Source organism: Helianthus annuus, chromosome 3 (genome assembly GCF_002127325.2).
Source record: "Helianthus annuus cultivar XRQ/B chromosome 3, HanXRQr2.0-SUNRISE, whole genome shotgun sequence".
Classification (NCBI taxonomy): Eukaryota; Viridiplantae; Streptophyta; class Magnoliopsida; order Asterales; family Asteraceae; genus Helianthus; species Helianthus annuus.
Window position 1 is genome coordinate 156408567 of NC_035435.2, and position 17755 is coordinate 156426321.

General features: G+C 38.7%; 1 protein-coding gene across 1 annotated transcript; it reads right to left on the reverse strand.

Annotated features, from left to right (window-relative positions):
• Nucleotides 1–3878: 3878 nt before the first annotated feature.
• LOC110930296 (uncharacterized transmembrane protein DDB_G0289901) lies at nucleotides 3879–6690 on the reverse strand. Its single transcript, XM_022173584.2, has 2 exons — nucleotides 4917–6690; nucleotides 3879–4326 (listed from the first exon to the last, which is right to left on the reverse strand). The coding sequence occupies exons 1-2, from the start codon at nucleotides 6381–6383 to the stop codon at nucleotides 4153–4155; spliced, it is 1641 nt and encodes a 546-aa protein (XP_022029276.1). The 5' UTR covers nucleotides 6384–6690; the 3' UTR covers nucleotides 3879–4152.
• Between the last annotated feature and the right edge of the window lie 11065 nt (nucleotides 6691–17755).

The window sequence follows — 17755 nt, forward strand, 5'->3', positions numbered from 1 at the left end:
GACAGTAACAAAAAACCTCCTGCTGTTCTGAAGAAAACTCGTGGTCGACCAACATTGAAAAGGCTGGAAGAAAGAAAGGCTGAAGCTGCTAGACAAAGCTCTTACAATCCGTCAGAAGAAACTTGGGTCGATGCCTCAGACGATCTTCCCCGTCACAGCTCGTACGTATCAGCCGAAGATTCTTGCAGAGGAAAGAATACCAAACCGCTCAACCTACACCCTGATTTCCCGAATATCAAGCTCGGTCCTAAGACGGATATAGCGATCCGCAACTACGCATCTCAGATTCCCAACGTGATCCATCCATACATCGTTAAAATAAAGGACGTGAAACCAGATGGTCATTGTGGATTTAGATCGGTGGCTGTTGGGTTAGGATTGAAACAAAATTCATATTTGAAGATCCGGGAACAGCTTTTAAAGGAGTTACGTATGCACGAATCGCTTTGGAGGCAGGTTTTCGATCCGGAAAATGTAGGACATTATGATGAGCTGGTTAAACGGATCGATTTCAAGGGGGTGGGACGAGCAGGTATCGAAAATTACATGACGATGCCTGAGACGGGGTTTCTTATTGCCCAACGATACGGTGTGATTGTTCACACCTTCGACATTCGTGGGAGCGATACAATTTTCCCTATGCTGGAAGGCCCAAACGAAGCTGATGAACCTCACCTGGTAGTTGCGGTTGTGTTTGTCGACAAGGGTCATTTCATACATGTAGAACTTGGAGGTTCTTATCCAATGCCTCCCCCAAACCTACTATGGACAGCGAACAGAACAGAGCGCGCAGCAGCATGGCATACATTATACAGTGATCAGATCAACACGTACGAAATGCTTACGTATCGTGCCCCCGACCTTAATGCAACCCCATATGTTCACGATGTATCTTAAATGTGTTTAATAATAATCACGTTTGTGTTCGTGTATCCTAAATGTGTTTAATAATAACCACGTTTGTGTTTGTTCAATATACGCGTTACATCACGTTAAAAACCGAATGTCACCGACACGACCCAATCGGATTCAATACGCACTTGTACGACCCGAAATGACAACATACATCATAATACTGCAATTAATGAAAACTTAAGTCATGTTCATGTACGGTAGGCGGCTGTTACACATAACACTTCTCACAGGAGTACTTGTGATTTCAAACCTAAATGACACGAGATAACGGAATAAGACATCACACGTAACCGATTTGATCCGAAACTTGCCGTATAGTCCATATATATTAAAAAATGATGTATAAAAGAAAAAACGGAAAATTTAGACTATTTATGGACCCGTTTGTTAATTAAGTACAATTTAAAAAAATTTAAAAAAACACCAAAACGCCCCGCTATGGCCATAACGCAGCGTTTTGGGCCCAAAGCGCCGCGCTATAGCCATAGCGGGGCGCTTTGGTCCCTCGTTATACCCTGAAGCGGGGTACCTTCCCCCTCACTTCACCCAAACAACCAAACACACACAAACGGTGCTATTACACACACTCGAGCCATTTTCGTTGATTTTCCGAGCTATTCGCACACGCCGTTTGTCTTTTTGCAAACCCAAAGCGCCCCGCTATGGCCAAAGCGGGGCGCTTTGGCTTAGTCAACAGACAAGGACTGACAGAAGTCAGTCCTTGTCTGTTGACCAAAGCCAAAGCGCCCCGCTTTGGCCATAGCGGGGCGCTTTGGGTGTGCAAAAAGACAAACGGCGTGTGCGAATAGACCTAGCCATAGTAAAATATAGAAAAATCTTACCTTTACCCCTTGAAAAGAGATATTACTTTAAAACCCCTGACTCCAAATACATAATGGGCAAAAAAAATAGAACTAAATATAATAAAAAAATAAACCTACCACTAACAAAATATTATAGAAACAAATTAAATTGTGAGTGAGTTTTACATGTTTTATGAAGTGGTTGTGAGCGTGAGTGGAGGAGAGATAAAATATTATTGTTTATTTGTATATTTTGGGAGACATTGTTTCCTCGCATTTATTTTTTAATATTTTTTGAAGATGCTTACAAGTGTAGGGGAAAGAAAACATGATGATAAAGGTAAAAAAAATATTATTTAATAATAACAGAGAAAATGTAGTGATTTTTAATGTAATTATATGGATATTGATAGAGAAGCTGATGTAACTACTATAACATGATAAAACCAGGGGCGTAGCTTTTTGGGGGCCGGGAGGGGCACCCGACCCCCCGAACTTTTCGCTCAGTATTGCTCGGTATGTAGTTTTTGTATAGAATTTTTTAGGTATATATGTTTTCGACCCCCCGATTTTATAATTTTTTAGGTATATACATTTTCGACCCCCCGATCGGAAATCTCAAGCTTCGCCACTGGATAAAACAACATATAGACACGGACACAAGAAGATAATTACATGCAGTCTACCTAAAGTGTAAGGCAATCTAAACCACAAGAAGATAATCACAACTCTACCCTAAGTTAAAAGTCTTTAACCTTAATTCTACGTCTCCACGACCTCCTAGTTATAACTACACCGCATTAAATTGGGGGTTGCTAACGTATGTTCTTACCTGGACTAAGTCTATAAGCAATGTATAATATAGTGTTAGCTTGGTGGGTCAAACCAAGCCAATATCAGACGACTCCATTATGGTTTTGTATTTCCCTCTCTATAAGCTCACCCCTTACATGAAATTCATCACATATGCTATGGACAATACCAACTACTACTTAGACGATCTCTTCTTCACCCTCCTTGCCTACCAAGGTTCTCTATCCCTCATTTCTCATCCTTTACGTGTGTGTGTGAATATAGTTATATACATATGCTTATCTTTTATAAATAACTGATTGAGCATTTGAGGGTGCTTTTAGAGTTCCGTCTACGGTCACCTTTTAGCGTGTTTATTTACATATAGTTTGAATTCTAACATGTTTATTTACATGTAGTTTGGATCTCGGGAGCATGGACGGACCTAATAAGGAGGTTTGGGTACTACCCGACACCGGCCTATGAATTTTTTACATATCACCTATGATTATTTTAGACTGGCGCATAAAATATTATGAACATTGACAACAACAAAAGTAATTCAAATTCAAAGTTTTTTTATTTAGGAAACTTTTCACTTGCTAAAAAGTAAAAAAAAAAAAAAAAAAAAAACAAAATATGAACAAACATAAACCCATAACTTACAAATGAATAAACAAATATAAACCCATTACTCCATTAACATATTAAGCCCAATTCCATTTGGTCGTATTATCATTGTGGTTTAAGTTAATGGAACCCCATCATGTGATTACGCTCACACCCATTATGTGACTACATGTGAGTGTAACTGAGTTATGATACTAAAGTTTTCATCACTAATATTACCATTACTATCAATGTAAATTACATAAATCATTCATTTAACTGTATGTAATACTACTGGTATATGATGTCAAAAAACTCGTTTGAAATAGACTTGATTGCATTTCAACTCGAGTCAAATCTATTGGCTCGACCCAACTCAATCGTTAAATAGCCTACGCTGTAGAGCTGAACACCTCATGGATATATCTATCATTTGGTGGATCCAAGATCTAGTTCAAGTCACGAGCATATCTTTTAATCCAGTTTTGGTCATGTTTGTCGATTGAAGTCCTCTTTTCAAAGGGATGTGCATCAAACCCGGCCATATTGGACCAAAATGAAAAATAAGAATATAGTGGAACCTGAAAACCATACTGATTCGCCTGCCGATTTGAAACCAGTTGGCTCCAAAACCTCTAACCAGATCGCGAACCGTCTATGAGAAAATCTGAACTGAAAACCAAATTGAACATAGGCTATTTCCCAGTTCAGTCATCAAGTTTTAGTACATATGCTATAAGGGCCTAAAAGTAAATAAAATTTATAACAAATTTAACTTATATGTATATTATGAAAACAAAAAAGTTGCAAGAACAAGTCGTTATACAGTCGATACAAGCCACAAAAAAAAAACTATTATGCAACAAAAGACCATGAATACAACTTTAATTTTGTAGAACACTAGAACCCGCAGGCATCAAATAACAATCAGTGATTATTGCTCACAAATTTGATATTAAAGGAAATATAATACTGAAGCTCCTGAACACGAATAAAAGAAAAGGTACGTGACAATACTCATTTTAAAACTCGTTTAGCCGGCCAATTTGTTGAGGCGATGTATGGTACTTCTTGCAACCCTGTTTCCAGGATCAATGTTCATAACGGTTCTGAGATCTTCAGCTCCAAGCTTATATTTCTCCATGCTCTCATACAACAGTGCACGTTGTACAAGAACTGAAACGTTTTTACCGTCTTGCTCCAGCACCTGCACAAAATATGTAACGAGGTTAAGTTGTGCTTATTTGTTATGGGTTTATCTGTTTTTGTCAAATATTTGATGTTGACCAGAGTAAAGTAATTAATTTATATAATCCCCGTGGGGTAAACTTGTATTCCATGATTTCCATCTCGATCTTTTTAGTTACAGCCATAGTTGTTAATGGCGAATGGCGACAAATGGTGATAAGGTACCTATATGCTACATAGCGAATAGCGATACACTAGAAAAAAAAATTTAAAAATTTATATGTATATTATATCAAAATACCGTGGTATACACGCTATTTTACATGTATATTTAACAAAAACCTAAAATCCAACTATTTTATAGCTATATTCAATCGCTATTTATTTTTAAAAAAATAATAAAAAATATCTAAAATCCTGCTATTTATGGCTACATACCCTGTAGCGACCTTCGACCTATACGCTATTCGCTATAGCGACTATAGCGATCGCTATTGACAGCTATGGTTACAACCGAGAAATAAAATTACAATAAGATCCTCTAACTCTAACAATTAACATATATATATGATTGCAAACAAATTCAAAAGGAAGAAATAGGAATTGTACCTTTGAACAGTCAGCAACTGCCTTCTTGTATTCCCCAACTTCTTTGTAACATGAAGCCCTAGATGACAAAACTTCCGTAGTGCCAGCGTTATCACCAGCTTTTTCCAAAAGAATTACAGCCCACGACAGCCACTTTATCGCATCAGGATATTGCCCTGCTTTGTAATTATCCATACCCTTGCTCTTCGCCGATGATGATGTCACACCGGCAGGTGGTGGAGGAAGCCCTTCAAGCTCAGTAGTTCCGCCAACGTCACCACCTCCACCGCCAATATCAGATTCGAAACCCCAGTCTTCAGCCCCTGCAAACTGCTGGTTAGCAAAAGCTTCTGAAGCCTTTGAAGCGTTACCACCTGACGCCGAAGATGAAGAGAATAGCATATCGAAATCATTCCCTCCTGATGATTGAACCGGTGGCTGACTTGGAATACCGCCAAAACCAAAATCATCCATCTTCGATTGAGAACCAATTCCCGATGATTGAACAGACGGTTGACCAAAATCAAAATCATCCATTTTCGATTGCGAACCCATGCCCGATGATTGCACAGGTGGTTGACCAAACCCAAAATCATCCAATTTCGCTTGAGAACCAATCCCCGAGCCTGTAAAACTAGTGTTGTTACTTGAGAAAGAACTGGCACTAGGTTTCGATGCATTTTGAAAGGTACCAAACACATCATCCCCTGACGCTTTCGGCGCAGTCGATTTACTTCCAGCTTTCATTCCAGCAGCCGGCTTAGAGCTGAAATCAACCAACGATCCAAACGGATCCTTGTTCGAATTCATCCCCCCTCCAACTCCAACTCCACCTCCACTTACACTTGAACTTTTCATCGACGGACCTCCAAGATTTTGACTCTTACTACCGTAACCACTCGTATTATAATTCCCAAAACCTTGCGAAGAACCCCAACCACCACCACCACCAACACTACCACCAACACCACCACTATTCCCGGTATTCCCAAACTTAGGCAACGAATCAGCCATACCGCCCATCGAATACGCACTTTTACTCGCTGTTCCCGACGAAACAGGCGCAACATTCTTCAACGGAACACTCCCAACACTCCCCTTACCTACCCCCAAATTTGACCCAAGCAAATCACTAAACAAATTAGGATTCTTACCACCAATTCCAATATTACCACCTGCAGTGTTTGAATTACGCTGCGGCGCCGATGCGGCCCAGCTCCTTCCAGTAATATCTCCCACCATAGATGTAGGCGCGTTCAGTGACCCGCCCAGAGTCGAAGACTGTGTAGGAGCAGCTGGTTGGTGCGTCCATGACGGTTTATTCGATTGCCAATACGGCGTCGTTGTGTTAGGTTTAGGTTGCATGTAGGTATTATTATTGTTGTTTTTTTGAGCGTTAAGAGGCTTAGATCGATTCGAATTGATTCCGAGATCGAAATCAAAGCTGTTCATAGATCCAGATTGTGATTTTCCGTAGTTCGAACTCATAGTTAGGGTTTACAGGATCTGATTTTTTTTTTCAAATGATGTAAAATATGAAATTATGAAAGTAAAATAAACAGATCGGAGAAAACGAATGAGATCTGGATCTGGTACCTGAGGTAGTACCGCCGGAAGACGGAAGCCGGACGCTATGCCGCCGTGTTACGACGGAATTGTGGTGGGATCACCGGAGACCAGCTCAGATTTGGAATGAGATTTGATTATTGGATTCTTTCTGTCTGTGCACCGAAAGAGAGTCGTTTTGGTCTGAAAGTCTTGAGGGTTTGATGATTGTATAATTGGTCCCTTATGTATCTCATAAGGAGCAATTTTTCACTTTTTTTGACTTTGAAAGTCGCATAATATCTAGGGCTGCAAACGAAATGAACGTGTTTGTATTTGTTTGTGTCTATTCGTGAATTCTAGGTAATGAATATAAAAGAACATTTATGAATATAAGCAAGCGTAGATGAACACAAACGGAATTCTCCTCGGGCGACTTGTTTTATCTACACACCTCTGACGGCCTATATCCCCACCACCAACACCCACACACAAATTTACAACAATTAAAGATTACTACAAAGCAAAAAATGGAAATTGTATAACTACACATTAAAAATATAAATTGATAAGAAATTGCTTCAGTTTCAAACACAAAATCAAAATATCAACATCAAATTATACATGAAAATCAAGTCAATTTCTATAAACTCGGACAAAAAAATCAATGTCGAAATGAGTAATGGTACTGCAACTATGTTTATGTACTTCATCATAGCTAATTTCCACCCATTAGGGGGGGGGGGGGGGGGATGGTGATTTAGAATGGGTGTGACGACGATGCCGGTGTATGGGTATCTATATTGCCGACTTGAGAATCCAGCACAACCGTCGACCACCTGTCAGCAGTCTTCATCCCCTTTCACAGCTTCATCTTCATCCTCTTCACACCATATATGCACTAAATTGAGATTTAGAATGATTAATATGAAATAAACATCACTAGGGTTTCTTACGAGAGTGGTGTTTCGAATGAGTTCATACGTGTTCATAAAAAAGACCTCATCAAAGAGGGATTATACCATATGGTTTTCATAAGGATGTCTAAGAATGTGGTTATGATGAATATTTCTTCCTCTGGGATTGATCCATATGTCTCCAGATATACATTCATGCATGAAACTTATCCTTTTTTTTTTGAATCACTTTCGAAACTTATATACATATTAACACTATCTATATTTTCCAAGGATCAACATATACACCTCAACACACATAACTATCAAAATTTAGAAGAAAAACAATAAACATTCAAATGGGGAAAATGATAAAACGTGATGCCAAATCAAAATTTTTATCAACTTAGGGTAAAAAAAAGTATCATGTCAAAATATTTAGAAACGAATATCTTAATTAGAAAATCAAAAGTGTATCAAATCAAGTCACATCCGCAGGCCAAATGGTTCATATCAATCGGGTGAGCTTCCTGTAAAAAGGACCATTTTCATGAGAAGTGTGAGAAAACATAGAAATTGATATGTAGGCATCATGTTTTGAACTTAGGCCTGATGTTTTGGGCGGTTTTGGCAAGAAAAACACCAAACATAACAATTTAAAACACAATGCAACCTATTATGGGCGTGAAATTTAAAACACACTGATTAACACTTAAAACACATTGTTTAACGTTCTTGGCAAGGTGTTTTAAGTTTTAAACCTATAATTTATTGCACCGTGTCTTAAATTGTTATGTTTGGTGTTTTCTTGCCAAAATAACCCAATACATTATGCCCAAGTCCAAAACATTATGTCTACATGTCAATTCTTATGCATTCTCATACTTCTAACTAAAAATGTCTTTTTAAAGGATCCTAAGACCGTATCAATATATTAAAGTTCTTTATTCATACAAACAGAGGGGCGGTAATATGTTATACGTACAACAAAAGTAACATATAGGTCGTTTGCATGGGCACGGGTAGGGGGTAGGCGATGGGAGTCGGACGCAACCCATGAATTTTAATTTTTACTTGGAACATATGCGATTTTATCCTGAGGAACTCCAAAAAAAATTTGACGTCAACCCCCTATGAACTAGTAATCATCCACAGATAAAAAGATACTTGCTTAAATCGTCATTATGGTATTTCTTACTCAGAACTAATTGCATTTGTTAGTGATGAGGAAGAAGAAGTGAGGAAGAAATAAAGGCATGACTGTCTAATGACTGATATAGGGTGTGTAGCCATAAGGTAAGGGGACTGGGGCCACCATCCGATTTGGGCTCGGATAGGTGCTACTCACGCGAATACATTGTTGTCAGTCCGAATGGGAAGCACTGAGCGGGTATCATACGCGGGTGATGCTTACAGACGAGGGTCGTTGATTTTTGGGGTTTGGGGGATAATTATATACAATCATTGGGGTTTTGGGTGAAGTAGGTTTGTTGGTGATGGATATTGGGTATGAAGATGGTGATGTGTTTTTGGTGATGGAAATGGGTACGGAGAAGGCGATGGAGGTTTGTTTTTTTATGGAGATGGGTATAGAGAAGGAGATGCAGGTTTTCTATATTTATGTTTTTTTAATTTTTGTTTTGTTTCTTTTAAATAGCATTTATTTTAATGTTTTCTACCTTTATGGAGATACTAGTTTGTTAGTCATGAAAATTAATTTATGTTTTTAATTTTTAATAGCCTTTATATATTTTAAATGTTTTCTATTTTTATAAAACAAGAACTTAATTTAATTTTAAATACTCAAATTATTCTTTAAAAAACAAAAAAGAAGAGGGTAGTGATGCCACCAAATTGAGTAGTTTAGGGGGTATTGGATGGAGCGAGTGACGCGCACTGCAGGATTGGAGGGGATTAGGGTACGGATGCACAAAACATGGTTTTTTTATAACCTGGAACCAGTTCCGAGTTAGGTCAACAAAGTCAAGAACCGAGTAGGGTATAAACTGATTTCGGGTACATTCAGGTATCTGACCAGGTTTCGATCGGTTTGGCCGGGTCGTCCATGTTTTAGCCGGGTAGAGGTGGAACTAGGTCCGGGTTTTCCGGGTCGGGTCCTATTCGGTTCCTTTTCCAACACCCATGTCTGGAACTGGTATGTAACTGCGGATTGGGTAGGGTAGGAACCGGTTCTAGGCCATGTATTCCGGGTTAGGTTCAGAACCCGATATTTTGTGCATCTCTAGATTAGGGTATGTTAGGGTAATGTGTCACCGCTAAGAAACTAGTACCTAAATTTGTTTAATTGGGCCTTTAAATGCTTACAAAGGCAAAGTCTTTAAACACCTGGGTTTGTAAGGGAGAGATTTTGGGTTCAAGTCTCAGAGACGCCATGGATTAAAAGAAATTAGTCATTCAAAAACAATGTAAGGTTTATATTCACCTAACTGGATATTATATTGTTAAGTATTAACTTGTTAGTTGTTAATTCTAAGCAACATAAAACAACTGATCAAAAAAAGTTATAAACCAAACAAAAAACACTATAAAATACGTTCTAAATCAAAACCCTCAGATTTACGCTCAAAAACCCAAAATAATTCCAGTATTCTAACTCTAACTGAGTGAGGTAAAAAGTTTGATAACTCAACTCAACACAATAAAAAATTTTGATGACCTCATCGGCAATATATACCGCTTGATAGACAACCGCATATCAAAACTTAATTTCCGACCCATGTGGAAAAAAATTCATACGTCCATCACTAATCTTTTGTATCTTAATCGCGTAGATTCAAATCGCTTGGTATCCCTATTGAATGGTGAATATGCATCCATCGAAATAAAATTAAGGGATGGAGAGGATGTTTACGGAAATAATATTATTATATAAAGCTTTTAGTCATCCAAGTTACATGTGAAACCAAACCAAAAGTACATTGTTTTGATTAAATCTAACTAAAAAAATAATATTATTATTTTCCTTCCTTATTTTCACTCTATTGATTTTGGTTATGTATCCACTTTCGTGACTTAAACACAGCTCACATTATTCATCCTTATTTTAACTCCATTCATTTTGGTTGATTAGACGTTTTCCTCCATGCTACAAGGGGAAGACAATATTTGGTTTAATCTGAGAAACATACAATCACAAACACCTTTGCGTATATATAAATTATGAAATGAGCATTTTACTAACCAAAAGTTTAATTCTCTAAAGAACTTTTTTTATGTGGTGGCTATCAAACGATAAATAAATGTAGTCTAAAACTAATACTTCATTTAGAAATGGAAAAGAAACGTTTAGCTAATTTTCTCATTCTCAATCGATTTCAGAAGTCACCTATCACAATTTTAAGTATGGAAAATGCCGTTCATATTCAGAGAAAAGTGACCGACACCATCTAAAGAGACATTTGGGTTTTAGATTGATTTCATTCATTTGGCTTATGGAATTTTCTATGGTTAAATTGGAGATAGTTTCAATAACAACCATGCTCAGTAAGTCTTAAAAATAGCAAAACTGAGGATAAAGAGACTGCTTTAAGAGAGACGCAAACTCTAAACCATAATAGACAAATAACCTGAACAAAATATAAATAAATAGAAAGCGCAATGATAGTCATATATATAATCCGAAAACAACAAATAGGCATAGAACAAGAAACCTGACCCATGTAAGGCTTATGTAAAAGAAATCTAAGCCTCTAAGACAAAGCTAGGACACAACCGTACCCATCCATAAAAGTCCTTAATCTTAATCTTACATCTCCACACACTCCTATCCTAGACCATGTCCTCAAAGAGATGCAATTCTATCAAATTATATCTAATACGCTTGTTCCAAGTCAACCTGGGCCTGTCTCTAATTCTCCTTCCTTCCACTATGAGGGTTTCAACTGCTCAAACTAACTCCGTCAAGTGCCTTCTCTTCACATGCTCAAACCATCTCAATCTCTTTGTAAGACTAGTTATGATAACATATAAAATTCCACCTATTTAATTAGATGATTAACCCAAATACGTATTTCACAAAAGAAGATTTAGCTAATGTAACGTAAATGTTTGGCTACATACAACAAGATGTCATTTTAAATTTCCTATAAAGCATCAAACAAAAGCGGAAGTTATAATGTATTCGGAATTTGTTCAGTTTTTGTCATGGCTTGATCTTCGTCCGGTGAATTTTCATAGACATTACCTACCATGGGATAACATACAAACGATTAGTGTTTACATTAAACAACCACACACATTGCAAAACAACACACAAAACAATTTTTTTCTTGGTTCAGGGTGTCCCCGCGTGTAACAACTCTCCCTAAAATCAATACTTAGGATGATAATAAGTCAATAAGGAAACCATAATTGAGACACCCAAGTAATTCTGCATTAACCCTAAAATTTCCGGAACAATCAGAATCAGGATCAGGGCCAGGGGGGCAAACCCTAGCTGGATGTTTATCTACTTAAAACGTTGTTTAAGTCTAATTGGACCAAATTTTGACTCAGCAAGGCTAGTCCCACGCGTGGCAACCCTATGACCCTAGGTGTCCCCTTACGGATCGTAAAGGGTTAGGCTTACGGTCCGTAAGCATGTCCAATTTTGTGTATAAATAGCCGACCTTGGCACTTGCATTCTGTTGTAAAATCGACGAAGAAATTCGTTTGATACGTCGAGTTATAGCTAAATTAGTCCACAATACACACTAATTCACGAAGTGCTGCCGCAATCAGGGTAATAACTCGATCGCTATTACGATTCATTTTCCGACCGATCAATATATCCAATGGATGTTTAAGTGCCGCCCACATTAGGGTTATACTTTGTCGTTCGTCGTTAATTCGATGGATGTTTAAGTATCGCACTTTGTCGTTCGTTGTGAAAATTTGATCTCGTGAGTTATCGTAAATGTTGTATTGATTATTAACCCGGTTTTGTGTGCATGGTTATTTAAATTAGGTTAACAAGGCTAATCAGTAGGCTTATACACTGCTCGTTAAATCTGTAATGTGAGTCCATTCTCTTTTCTCACAGTTTGTGAGTCATTCTCTTTTTATCAACTGTTTTACAATACACCAACTTTATTTTCAAAAAGTTATAATTACAGGGACTAAGTCGTGGATATCTTGATTTATTGGTTAGTGGGGTATTGTGCACATTACTATTTCTCCCAGTTAGGTTCATTGACCTACTAGGGAGGAACGTCACTATTAGAGTTCATTGACCTAATAGTGGTATGACCATCGTCACCATTGTGACTTGTCACCATTGTGACTTGTCACCATTGTGACAGAAAGCCAGATAAAGATAAGATAGGAACCATTGTAATCGCTCTTATGCTGTAATTTAGTACTATGGGTCATTTCCTAAAAACCTGAATGAACTCACTCAGTATTTCCCCGATGACAAAACCTTTCTCAAACATGTTTCAGGTGATCTGTTGTGAGCAAAGAAAAGTGCCAGGAAGCACTACCAGCTTAGAAAAGTGGCTCATTGTAAATAAATAAAAGAAACATGTTTTAAAAATAAAGATTTCCCGGAGAAATCACATTATTGTAAATTAGGGGATTTTATCCCTCAGTTATAAAACGGGCAGTTTAAATTATTAAAAGATCATGTTTTAAAAAGACTTCCGTTGTCGTCTAAATTAAATACCACGGGATTTCTGTCCTGCGGCTCCTGAAACGGGTCAAACCGGGTCGGGGGCCGTGACAGAAATAAGGTGGTATCAGAGCCACTTCTCAAGCCACTGATTTAAGCCAATTAAGTATTTAGAAAATACTTAATTTACATTAATTGCTATTTTGTGATTATTTGACTAATTGTGTACAGTATGAGCAATCTTTATATGCTAGTCAATGTAGCCAGTAATGCAAATTCTTAAATAATTTGACTCAAGTATTAGTACCTTTATTATCTACAGTTTAGAAGTCTTATCAAGAAAATCATAAAATTTACACATAAAACCTCGTGTGATGTAAATTTCAGTTATTTTAATAGTACCCAGTAGGAACTAATATTTAAAAAGTTTTCTATAAATTTTATGAATTCTGACTATGTCTATTTTGCTAAACAGCATGAGTAATTTGTCTGAGGCCCTTCAGAATTTAAATCTCTATCCAGTAAGAATAGAAGTTTCCAGAGATTTCAATAGATATATACCAGACATAGAAGAACCTATAGAATTTGATGCTTTACCTCTCGAGAAACCCAAGCCCAAGGAAATAGAAATTGGGGAAAGTTCTAGGCAAATTGAAAAGTTACCATCTCAGGAAGAGTTAGATTTTATAATGGCAAGCTATAATACTATTAAGCCTGTTAATGAAAATATTTTTAATCGCTCTCTTGAAATACATCTACCAATGAACTTAGAACCAGCTATTCCAAACCCTTCAATCCACTCGCAAATAGACGAATGGTTGATTAACGAAATACAGTTACAAAACAATCCCTATAAGCTTTTTCCTCAGTTCAATCTAGAACCTTTACCAAATCCACCAATGAGTAACAAGAATACGGCTGAACTTCGCTTTGGTGAAGAACTAATGGATACTGGGGATAGGATCCAAGAGATTGGGGGGCAGATCTCCTGGAACTACGATGAGAGGGAACGCCGTTACTAAAATGTCATCTGATAAAGGATAGGAGATTTATGAAACTGTTGTTGTGTAATAGTAATAGTAAAATCAGTATGTGTAATATAAATAATAAAACGGTTGTATATAGAAGCATGAAATTTTAGAAAATTTACAAATTTTGTTCGTATACGTGATTATGTGCAATTAAGTGTGATATTGGATTATTTCTTGTATACTAATTATTTATCTATAAATTAGTTATCAAATGGAAAACGCTAATAATGAACCAGTTAATGATTCTGAGCAACAACCGGGGGATCAATATATGACTAGGCAGGATATAGAAAATATCGTTGCTCAAGGGATAGTGTAACACCCCCAAAATACCACCTGCGGAAACCCCCGCGAGGCGTGTTACACATCAGAGTCTGAGCCACCAATCACATTGAACCAATAGAAAATACTTAATAAAACATGTTATCAATTCAATAATGTTGAGTAGCGGAAGCATATAATAAATTGTTTTGTAATCGTTTCATAATAACTCAAAACCAAAGGGTCAATACTAGTAATCCCATAGCTTCGATCCATGACAACTCCAGCACTCCCAGATAGCAAGTCCACGTTCCCAAGTTAACGACCTACAAGCATGCAACAAGTGTGTCAGACTACGCTGGTGAGTTCAAGGTGTTATTACGCGTTGTGTTACCAGGTATATGTTAATACAATTCAATGATATGTTACGATGTTGCTCAAGCTAGATTACCCTAGGGACTACGCCCTTACGTAACCGAGGAGTGTGCCTCTTAGCAACCCACTATGTTGTTCGGTTAGTTACCCTAGGGGAACCGCCCTTACGTAACCGAGGAGTGTGCCTCTAAACAACCATAGTGAAACCCAGATAATTAGTACCTAATAGCGCTATCAACTAATTACCCCCATTGCCCTCCAGGCAATAACCAAAACCGATTAAGTTGTTTACCCAATATTTCCCATCCAATGTTTACCAGTTGTCCCAAACCACCGGGACGCATGCTTGAGAAAATGAAATGAACTCACCTGGGATTGCTCGGTATGATTCACACAGTTCAATTAAGTTACAAAGTGATCAACCCCGTCCTACCAAAGTTATTATGCTAGTCAGATTCGTATACAAGTTGTACAAGTATTCGACATCATATTCCACGTATAGGTATCAGCATATACAATCACGTAAACAGGCATCACGTAAACAGACACTGTCCAAGTGTTCAGCCCAATCTGTTGGGCTCGTATTGTGCAGGCCCAACAACAGCATGTACGGTTACGTGGTCTCGAGTAGCAACAAAGAAAGGTCCCGAGTCGCAACCAGCGATCTCGAGTCGCAACGAGGGGTTTCGGCTAGGCAAGATCCGGTTACGAGTCGCAACGGGACTCGCAACCCCGGTCTCGGCTTGTCATGGTCTAGTTACGAGTCGCAACCGGACTCGCAACAGTGGTTTCGGTTCATGCTGTCTTGTGTCGATGTGCGTTGGTTACGAGTCGCAACGGGACTCGCAACCACGGTTTCGAGTTGTGCTATGTGTGTACAACTGTGGGGTCTCGAGTCGTAATGGGAGATTCCGACTCGCAATCCGTGTCGTAATCAGTGCACGTAACAACTTTCCTGATTTCCTTATTTGCATCATAATCAATTCCGTAAAAACAGTTAACAACTTTGGCAGTTTCGAATTTAGATCAAATCAGTTATTATTTCACAATCAACCACATTCAAACTGTTCATGCCCTATTCAAGAACATACATCTTAATCATTCACACAGATTCTTAAACACGGCCATATGAATTCAGCCAATTATACCTATCCGTTCGGTTGTAAGCAGGCAATTCTGATTTAACATAGGTAAACAGCCGGTTAACAAGCATCATATCCGATTAGATACGAACATACAAACATGGCCGATTCATGAACATTAATAGTTAACATCATAATCAAACATACTATCATGCAACAATACTCACAAGAACATTCATATAATCAGCCGATTCCTCAACAATATTCAAACCAACAATAAACATATCAATTACTAACCGAATTAGAGAAGAGACAAGAGTGATCCTTGGTTGTAGGGTGTGGGTGTGTCGCCGGGTTCCAAGTAGCCGAGAGGGAGAGAGAGAGTCTTGTGTGTGTGTGTTGTTACTAACTAAAGGCAATAACCCCTAAAGAGGTGTTTGTTTGCGGGCATGAGAGTGGGCCGAGCCCCACATCTCGAGTACAAATATTACGGCCCAAAGGCCATGTTGTGTGGTTCGGTTTGTTTATGACATACATACGTGCACTCATATAACACAAAACACAAAATCATAACGTCATATCATTCGTAACAGTTCACATCAGCACATAATGTTACACAGAAGTGGGCTCGAATTACGAGTTGTCACAGTATCCCCAACTAAAAGGAAATTTCGTCCCGAAATTTGGTATACGCACTCACTAACGTAAGCTATATAAGTTAAAGCTAGGTAGGTTACATCGTTTGCTGGTTTGCCTGGGGTGTCACATCCTCCCCAACTTGAATGGGAATTTCGTCCCGAAATTCGCTAGTTGCATCAACACTAGGTTCGCTAGGTCTTGACTGGTCTTCGGGGAACAAATGTGGATACTTAAGTTTCATCTGGTCCTCGCGTTCCCACGTGAACTCTGGACCACGTCTGGAGTTCCAACGAACTCTCACAATCGGTATACGGCTATGTTTGCGAACTTTAACTTCCCGATCCATAATTTCAATTGGTTCTTCGACAAACTGCAATTTGTCGTCTATCTTCAGCTCTTGAAATGGTACTACTAGTGTTTCATCAACCAAACACTTCTTTAGCTGCGATACATGGAATACATCATGGACATTACCCAACTCAGCCGGTAATTCCAATCTGTAGGCCACCTTTCCAATCCGTTCCACAATTTTGAAGGGTCCTACATAACGAGGGTTTAGTTTGCCGCGTTTCCCAAAACGCACCACACCCTTCCAGGGTGAAACCTTTAACATAACGCGGTCATTAACTTCAAATTCCAATGGTTTACTACGCTTGTCAGCGTAGCTCTTCTGTCGGTCACGAGCTGCGGCCATACGGTTTCTGATCTGCACAATGCTTTCCGATGCTTCAAGAACAAACTCAGGTCCTGTGATCTGGCTATCACCCACCTCATGCCAACAGAGAGGTGAACGACATTTCCGTCCGTACAGTGCTTCGAACGGAGCTGCCTTAATACTTGAATGGTAGCTGTTGTTGTAGGAGAATTCTATCAACGGTAGGTGCTTCTCCCATCCTTTTCCAAAGTCGAGTACGCATGCCCGAAGCATATCTTCGAGTGTTTGGATGGTGCGCTCGCTTTGACCATCCGTCTGCGGGTGATAAGCGGTACTCATGTCGAGTTGGGAACCAAACGATTTATGCATAGACTGCCATAACTCTGAAGTGAAACGCGGATCACGGTCCGAAATGATAGAAGTTGGCACTCCATGCCTAGAAACCACTTCTTTAAGATACACTGCTGCCAGCTGAGAAAACTTGTTTGTTTCCTTGATTGCTAGGAAGTGTGCTGATTTCGTGAGGCGATCGACAATCACCCAAATTGTATCGTTCCCAGCCTGAGTTCTGGGTAATCCTGTCACAAAATCCATAGCGATTTGTTCCCACTTCCAGGTGGGTATTTCTGGTTGCTGCAGTAGGCCTGAGGGCTTTTGATGTTCCGCTTTGACTTTAGCACAAGTCAAACATTTGCTGACGTAGGTTGCTATATGCGCCTTCATGCTGGGCCACCAGTAGGTAGTTTTCAAGTCATGGTACATCTTATC

Excerpts from the sequence above, each read along its gene's own strand:
- LOC110930296 (XM_022173584.2), bottom strand. The coding sequence starts at position 6,383 with ATGAGTTCGAACTACGGAAAATCACAATCTGGATCTATGAACAGCTTT. Across the intron at positions 4,327-4,916 it reads CAGTTGCTGACTGTTCAAAG|GTGCTGGAGCAAGACGGTAA; the intron begins GTACAATTCCTA and ends TATTTTGTGCAG.